The sequence below is a fragment of the Crocuta crocuta genome, unplaced genomic scaffold, assembly GCF_008692635.1.
Source record: "Crocuta crocuta isolate KB4526 unplaced genomic scaffold, BGI_CrCroc_1.0 scaffold127, whole genome shotgun sequence".
Taxonomy (NCBI): Eukaryota; Metazoa; Chordata; class Mammalia; order Carnivora; family Hyaenidae; genus Crocuta; species Crocuta crocuta.
In genome coordinates, this window is record NW_027532008.1 from 1,588,356 (window position 1) to 1,597,343 (window position 8,988).

At 41.7% G+C, this 8,988-nt stretch overlaps 1 protein-coding gene across 1 annotated transcript in view; it reads left to right on the top strand.

The window, feature by feature from the left end:
* TAF12 (TATA-box binding protein associated factor 12) overlaps nt 1–8,988 on the top strand; it is a 35,157-nt gene that overhangs the window by 19,808 nt on the left and 6,361 nt on the right. The window contains exons 3-4 of the mRNA XM_077775641.1: nt 697–774; nt 6,410–6,524. Coding sequence (XP_077631767.1) covers nt 697–774; nt 6,410–6,524 — 193 coding nt within the window. The remainder of the gene's footprint in view (nt 1–696; nt 775–6,409; nt 6,525–8,988) is intronic.

Sequence of the window (8,988 nt, forward strand, 5' to 3'; positions counted from 1 at the left end):
ACTTTCGCTTAGGTCATGATCTCGCGGTTCGTGGGTTCGAGCCGCGCGTCGGGCTCTGTGCTGACTGCCAGCTCAGAGCCTGGAGCCTGTTTCAGTCTGTGACTCCCTCTCTCTCTGACCCTCCCCTGCTCACGCTGTCTCTCTTTCTCTCTCCTAGAAATAAATAAAACGTTAAAAAAAAAAATTTATAAAAAAAAATAAAAAAAAATACTAAAAAAAAAAAAGGACAAATGTATACAATGATAAAAGGATGCACAGGGTATAGTAGAAGCCAAAGGAGGAAGTGGTTTCTTTTACCTGGGTGGCCTAGGAAAAGCAGAAAGAAGGCACCATAGACTGAGCAGATAGGAAGGATGGAAGATCACCTCCAAAGGCAACAGAGGCACATACAAGTTGTGATGGTCAGAAAATTACAAATTTTTTAATGTGGAGGGAAGGTAAGGCACAGTGAGAAAGAGATGAGGCAGAAATAAACTGATAGGTGTTGGCCTCTCGTCCACACTGCTCTTGTGGCCTTTCCCTGGGCTACTTCTACCATGAGTGTATTGTAGAATACAAGTCTCGTAGACCAGGCTGCTAACTTTTGGAAAGTAGAAACTGAACCAAACACAGTGACAGCATTTTTTCATTATAGGATAATGAGGTGTTTTGCTCCCTTAATACTTGCTGAAAAAATCTTCTCCCAATTAACTTTAGGTATTGACCAAGAAGAAATTACAAGACTTAGTCAGAGAAGTGGATCCTAACGAGCAATTGGATGAAGATGTGGAAGAGGTAAGGTGGGGTTGGGCACCCCAGCATCTGTGTCCCTGAGAGCTAATACAGAATATTGGTAATAACACAGACTTTAGAGGCAGACAAATCTGAATTGAATCATGGCTCTGCCACTTACCAGCTCTGTAGCTGCGGACAAGTCACTTAACGCTTTTTGAGACTCAGTTTCCTCTTGTGTTGGTAGGGTATGGTATTATTTACCTACAGGGTTATTTTGAGGGTTCCTTGGGATAACTTGTACAAATCACATAGGAGAGTGCCAAGCACTTTCTACCTAGCAGCTGCTGCTACTTTTGCTTGGTGAAAAGGGCTTCATTTGTTATTCACAGTCAATCACTTTAAGTGATTTTAGTTGTTTCTAGAATATTCCTCCATATTTCTAAGTAATATACTGAAACAGATGTTCTTTGATTTTTTGATAGAATTTTGTTAAACCACTCCTATCCATACATGCTTTTCTTTCCCTCATTTTTCCAATATAGTTTTGTCACAGCTTTTGGATGACTCAGAAATCAATATTTACATTGTTCTGACCAAGTAAATATTGTTCACCACTGAACCAAGTCCTGTTTTGTACTATTTACAAACTTGATAGTTGACTCATTTTTATTTAGGGGTGTTTTTTTTTTGGTGCCTTTTTTATTCGACTTCTATCAGCGCTGGTATGCACTTATCAACATTGTTTTCCAAATGGAAAAATAATCTACAGATTTGAGTCTCTCCTCCCCATCCCCATCCCCCTCCCCAACCCAGAGATTTCACTTCCAGAATCCTCCCATCTTCTTCTGGTCTGATTAATTTTAGGTCACTTGAACAAACCCCTCCTGGGTCTTCCTTTTGCTCTTTTTTTTTTTCCCCTCTCTCTTTGGATCTCTTGTTTCCTAGATCCTACATCCTCTTCTTACTTTACTCCCTGTTTTTGTTAAAGTGCATTTTTATTACTGCCTAAGAAGGATAGATGAGAGGTAAATGTTGGAAATATCTACATTCTAACTTCACACTTAATTTTTAGTTTGAATGAATTTAGAGTTTGATTATGGAAATCATTTTTTCCTTTCCATTGTAAAGGCATTGCTCCATTGTCTTTGAAAATCTATTAAGAAATCTTATGCAGGGTGCCTCATGCAACTCTTGATCTCAGGGTCATGAGTTCAAGCCCCATGTTTGGCATGGAGCCTATTTAAAAAAAAAAAAAAAGAAGAAAAAGATCTTATGCTATTCTGATCCCAATTTTGTGGTTTTTTTAGAGTCTTTTTTCTTTTTCTTTATTTTTTTTTTTCTTTTCCTTTTTTAAGTAATCACTATATCCAACATGAGGCTTGAACTCAAAACCCTGAGATCAAGAGTTGCATGCTCTACCAACTGAGCCAGCCAGGTGCCCCTAGAGTCTTACTTTTTTTTCTATTCTGAATTTTCATATGATCTTTGTAAGTGTCTTTTTTCATTTGTTGTACTGGGTTCCTGGAGGCTCCTTTTATTTTAGGACCTTAATTCTGGAATGATTTTGTATATTTTGGAGTTTGGAGTTTTTTGTAATTGTTTGTTTTGCCTTTGCTGAGGAATATGTAATGACAGGGAAAGGAAATACAAATTACCAAAAAAAGTATAACTCCATTTTTATTTTTTTAACCAGAAGGAAAAATACTTGCTCTCTTTGTGTGTGGGGAGGAAAGGAAATGGTTTGGGGGGGTAGCAGCTTTATTGAGATATAATTCATATACCATAAAATTCACTCATTTGAAGTCTACAGTCTAGTGGTTGTTAGTCTCTTCACAGATTCTACAACTCTCAACACTGTCAGTTTTAGAACATTTTCATCACCCCTAAAAGAAACCCCTACTTATTAGCAGTCATTTCCATTTTTTCCCAACTCCCACAGCCCTTAAGCAAACAACTACTATTCTACTTTCTGTCTTTATAGATTTGCCTGTTCTGGACATTTCAGATGAATGAAGTCATATAGTATGTGGTGTCTGTGACTGGCTTCTTTCACTTGGTATAATGTTTTTAAAGTTCATCCATGTTGTAGCGGATATGAGTACCTCATTTCTTTTTAGGGCAGAATACTATTCTGTTGTATGGACATACCATTGTTTATCCATTCATCAGTTGATGGGTTGTATCCACTTTTTGGCTATTATGAATAATGTTGCGTGAACATTCATGTGCAAATTTTGTTTTTTTCCTTTTTAAAAAATTGGTGCATAAGTTCTTGTGTGGAAATATGTTTTCATTTTTCTTGGTAATATACTTAGGAGTGGAGTTGCAGAGTCATGTGATAACTGTGTTTTTCCTTCACGAAACTGTCTTATTTTCTAAAGTGCTATATACCCTTTTACATTGCCACCAGCAGTGTGTGAGACTTCCATTTTCTCATATTAGTTTGATAATTTCTTCTCTGTTTTTGCTCTTTCATTCTGTAATGACAGTGGTTGGATATTCAATCTTCTGCATTGGTCCTCTTGGGTTTTTTTCTCTTTGATTTCCTATTTTTCATTTCTTTGTCATTCTAAGTACTTGCTAGGGAGATTTTTCTTAGCTTATCTTCTAAACTTTTTAAGTTTTGTGGGGTTTTTTTTGGTTATAAAATTAGAATTCTCATGAGGTTTTCTTGTTGACATCCTTTTTTTTTTTCTCTTAAAGATTTTATTTGGGGGCTCCTACGTGGTTAAGCATCCAACTTCAGGTCATGGTCCCATGGTTCATGAGTTCAAGGCCCACATCAGGCTCTGTGCTGACATCTTAGAGCCTGGAGCCTGCTTCAGATTCTGTGTCTCCCTTTCTCACTGCCCCTTCCCAACTCACGCTTTGTCTCACTCTCTCAAAAATAAATAAAAATTAAAAAAAAAAAAAGATTTTATTTTGTAAGTAATCTCTACACCCAAGATGGGGCTCGAACTCACAACCCTGACATCAAGAGTCATACTCTTCCACCAGCTGAGCCAGCCAGGCACTCCTAATTTGTCCTTTTTATTCCTAAGCCACTTTATTCCTATTTTATGGTTGTAACATTTTCTCTTACCTTTCTATTCAAGGAATTCCATTTTTTGACATTTTCTTCTTTTCCCCGCATTGTCTTAGTGTCCTCTGGGCCCTTTTTTTTTTCCTCCTTGGTTTGCTTATTTTCTTGTTAGTATTGGAGATTTCCTTCACATGTTTGGTGTTCTTGGCGAACTGTTCTTAAAGACTGAGCCACTTTTAAAAAGCTGGTTTGAAGCAGAATTTACTGATTGGCCTCATCCAGTAACATACTGGTAAATGTTTAGCAACCAGTTCTGTAGAGAAAAAGGCCCTAATTTTTAGCATTTCCTGAAATCTGTGGTGTAAATATTCCCAATATGCCCTCTTTTAAGCTATCAACATGTTGCTGAATGCAAGACTGTGAAGAATTGCATATAATTAATTGACTTTTATGAGCTCCTCTCAGCTGGCTTCAGCAAACCACTGGCTTCACTCCAGAATAATTTGTCCACAAGTCAGCCTTCTTATTGGAGGATCTCTACATCTCTGCATCTGTAAGTCTATTGTGTGGAGTCATTTGGTGTCTCCCGAGAAAAATCCTCCAGGCTTCTCTCTGGAGGGTTTATCTCTCCCTGCTCACTTCCTGAGAGCAAGGCAAGAGAGAGAGGCTGTGTCTCTCCTCTGCCATTGCTGTGTCTGATGCATTCTAACCCAGAGCCTCGCCTGTTCAGTGCTCTAGGGAATAAACTTGTATTCTGGTATGTGTGGGGAGGAGTCACTTGGCTGCTTTTGGAGTGTGGGGGGATTGGAGACCAGTCTGTATATAGACATGTAATACTTTATGAGTTTTTAGTTCCATGCTTCAGCCCAATCTTTTATGTAAATAGCACTTCTAGAACCTGGATCTTTTAGGTGCTGCAAGGGGCAAATCTGTTTAATTCTCGTTGGTGTGCCCTCTGTGGACACCTTCCATCTGCTAGATTAGATCCCACTTTTCCTCTGTTATCTCCTTGACAAAAATTTACTTTAAAAATTTATTGGATATATGTAAACCAACTTGACAATAAACTATAAAAGAATTTTATTGGAGGGGCACCTGGGTGGCTCAGTTGATTAAGCATCTGACTTTAGCTCAGGACATAATCTTGCGGTTCATGAGTTCAAGCCCCACATCAGGCTGTCTGCTGTCAGTCAGCACAGAGCCTGCTTCAGATCCTTTGTTCCCCTCCCTGTCTACCCACCCCTGCTCATTCACTTTATCTCTCAAAAATAAATAAATAAACAAACAAATAAATAGATTTTAATTGGAATCTCTAGTCTGTTAAGTTTTTCCTCTCCTGTTGTTGTTCTCTGTGTGGATATGTCTTTTTTTTCCCTTTATTGTTATTTTAATGGATTTAGGGAAGAAGAAGAGGTCATTTTTGAGGTTGATCTGCCATGTTTAATCAGAAATCTCTCCATTTGGGGGTGCCTGGCTGGCTCATTTAGTAGAGTATGTGACTCTTGGTCTCAGGGTGGTGAGTTCAAGCCCCATGTTGGGCGTAGAGCTTACTTTAAAAGAAAGAGAAAGGGGTGAGTGGGTGGCTCAGTGGGTTAATCATCCAACTCTTTTCTTTAGCTCAGGTCATGATCTCACAGATTATGAGTTCAAGCCCCACGTTGGGCCCTATGCTGACAGTGTGAAGCCTACTTGGGATTCTCTCTCTCTCTCTCTCTCTCTCTCTTTCCCCCTCTCTCCCTCTCCTTCTCTATCCCTCTCCGTCTCCCTCCCTTCCTCTTTTCCTCTCTCCCTACCTCTCTCTGCCCTTCCCCCACTGGTGGGTGCTCGCTGTCTCTGTCTCTCTTCCCCCTCTTCCTCCCCCCCCCAAAATAAATAAATAAACTTTACCAAAATTGCTGGGGAAAAAAAGAAAGATATCTCTCCATCAGATAGTATCCATTTGGTTTCATAGGAAAAATAACAATCCAAGAATAGTCTAGCAGAATAAGGAATGTCTGTCTATGATTATAATTTTATTTTATTTTTTGTCAGCAGAGGAAGCCAATGTATTGACTGATGAAAATTCCAATTTTTTCATGTAGATTTTTAGATTCAAATTCTGATTTTACTTTTCACATAGTCCAGGATAGTGACTTCATTGATAATGAAGTGGGAAGAACTCAGGATTTAGACATGGACATGGAAGTTGAATCCTGGTTTGAATGCTTAGCAGTTGCATGCCCATGAGTCCACATCCTTCTATGTAGAAGGAGAATAAAATCCATGCCCCATTTTTTTTTCACAGGATCACTATAAGGACTAGGTGAGATAATGGAAATAAAAATGCTTTAGGAGACTGAGGAGGAAGTATAATGATTCACTTTTGTTTTCCCACCTAATTCAGAAGAAAATATGAGGGTGAGGGATTGGGCTGGTTGACCCCTGCCAGGTAGGAAGTACAGAAAGTGACGTCCTCAGAAAGGTGTGAGTTGTACTCAACCTGGTTAATGAGTTGATGGGTTTTTAGTGTTATCCTCACTCCTCCTCCTCCTCACCTTAGCCCAAATGTTGATTCCAGGGCTTCCAATAGAAAGCCCGAGTAAATAACGTGGTTCAAGAAGACACAGTTGTCCCAGCAACAAGAGCCTACTCTGCCAGTGTCATGGTTACTCTCCCACTTTTTGTCTTCCCCAGATGCTGCTGCAGATCGCTGATGATTTTATCGAGAGTGTGGTGACAGCAGCCTGCCAGCTCGCTCGGCATCGCAAGTCCAGCACCCTGGAGGTGAAAGATGTCCAGCTGCATCTAGGTATGTGGTCTTGTTTCTGCCGGAGGCATCCACACTGTTGCTCCTTCAGGACCACCATGAATCTCCAGTCAGAGGAATCTTCATGTCAGAATTAGGCTCTTGGGGGGCGCCTGGGTGGCTTAGTCGGTTAAGCCTCCGACTTTCGCTTAGGTCATGATCTCGTGGTTCGTGGGTTCGAGCCCCGCGTCGGGCTCTGTGCTATCAGCTCAGAGCCTGGATCCTGTTTCAGAGTCTGTGTCTCCCTCTCTCTTTCTGACCCTCCCCTGCTCACGCTGTCTCTCTCTCTCCTAGAAATAAATAAAACATTGAAAAAAAAATTTTTTTTAAAAAGTAACCTTAAAAAAAAAAAAAAGAATTAAGTTCTTGGGCTCTGGGATGTATGTATTCATTCCACAGCAGCATTACGTAGAGAAAGGAAATCCATCTGTGGTAAGCAGAATGAGCCCAGGCACTGGGTTTGCCGCTTTCTGTCTGTATCACCTTGTCCTTCCTTACCTACTTTCTCTTAGAGCCTGTTTCCTCATTTGTAAAGTGGAGATCATAATAGCATCCCTATAGAGCGATCATGAGGATTATGGGTTATGTTTGTCAAGTGACTTGGCACAGGGCCTGGCGCAGAATAAGAGTTTCATAAATGTAGCAGTTATGTCTCCACCATTTAAATAATGGTGTTTCTCTTCCAGTTTTTAGCCTATTTATGCACCCCCCCCCCCAAATTGTAATCATAATATACATACAATTTTGTGTTCTGTTTTTCTACGCTAAATTCAAGCTTGGGTTTTTCTGAGATAACATTGATAACCAAAATCACTTGGGAATCAACAAACCCCACTCTGCTTTGGTTACAGTGTGATCAGAAGAAAGTGAACAGCCTTGTGACTACAGAGGTAGTCAAGCCAACTGAATGAGGCAGATTGAGGGATTTGGTATAGATCAGCCTGTGACTGATTACTTTTTTAATTTTTTAAAATGTTTTATTTATTTCTGAGAGAGAGAGAGAGAGACAGCGTGAGCAGGGGAAGGTCAGAAAGAGAGGGAGACACAGAATCTGAAATAGGCTCCAGGCTCTGAGCTAGTTGTCAGCACAGAGCCCGACGTGGGGCTCGAACCCACGAACCCTGAGATCATGACCTGAGCCGAAGTTGGACGCCCAACCGACTGAGCCACCCGGGTGCCCCAGCCTGTGACTGATTACTGAAAAAGGCTTCCTTCCCAGGAAGATATGGCTTGGGGAGGCGCTGGTCGTCTTGGTGGAGTAAATAACACACTTCTGGTTAACGTTGCTGGTATTAGTAATAGAGGACAGATATTCCAGTTATGTATTACTGGGTAACAAACTGCTCCAAGACAGTGGCTTAAACAATAACAGTGGTTTATTTTGTTCATGAGTCAGGGGGTTGACCAGGCCTAGCTGGGCAGTTTTGCGAAGGGGTTTCTCATGCAATTAAAGTCAGGTGGTGGCTGGGACGGAGATTGGTTTGAAGGACGATGTATTAGTCTCCTGGGGCTGCCGTAACAAAGTGCCATAAACTCGGTAGCTTAAAACAACAAAATGTATTCTCTCACAGTTCTGGAGGCCAGACATCTAAAATCAAGGTCTAATATGTAATAAAACCATGATCTCTCCATGCTCCTATGGAAGAATCCTGCCCTGCCTTTCCCTAGCTGCTGGTGGCAAGCAGTCCTTGTCATTGTCTGCATATAGCCGCCTCATTCCGTCTCTGCCTCCGAGTGGCCTTCTCCCCTGTGTGTCTCTCAGTCCACCTCTTCTGCTCCTTAGGATGCCAGCCATACTGGATTAAGGGCCCACCCTCCCCTGTATGACCTCATCGTAATTAGTTACATCTGCAGTGACCCTGTTACCAATATGTTCTGAGGTACTGGGGGTTAGGACTTAAACATGTCTTCTTCTTTTTGAGGAACACAATTTGACCCAAAACAGGGTTTCATCACGTCCAGGTCTGATACTTGGGCTAGAAGCTCTCAAAAAGCCGGGACTCCATAGGTCTTCCTCTGTCTGCAGTCTCCCTACATGGTCTCATCCCGTACAGTCCTGGGATGGCTGGGCTTCTTACATGGTGGCTGCAGGCCCCCGGGATGAGTGTCCCTTAACCACCTGGCAGAAGGTGCACGGCCTTCACTGACCGACTGCCTGAAGCCCCACAGCGTCACTCCACCACCTTCTGTTCTTGGAGGCAGTTACAGTGACCTGTCCAGGTTTAAGGAGAGGGAACGCAGACTCCACTCCTTGAGGGGAGGCATGTAAAGGAATTTGCAGACATGTTTTAAAACCACCACAATGCAGGGGCTCCTGGGTGGCTTAGTTGGTTAAGCGTCCGACTTTCGCTTAGGTCATGATCTCGCGGTTCGTGGGTTCGAGCCCCGCGTCGGGCTCTGTTCTGACTGCCAGCTCAGAGCCTGGAGCCTGTTTCAGTCTGTGACTCCCTCTCTCTCTGACCCTCCC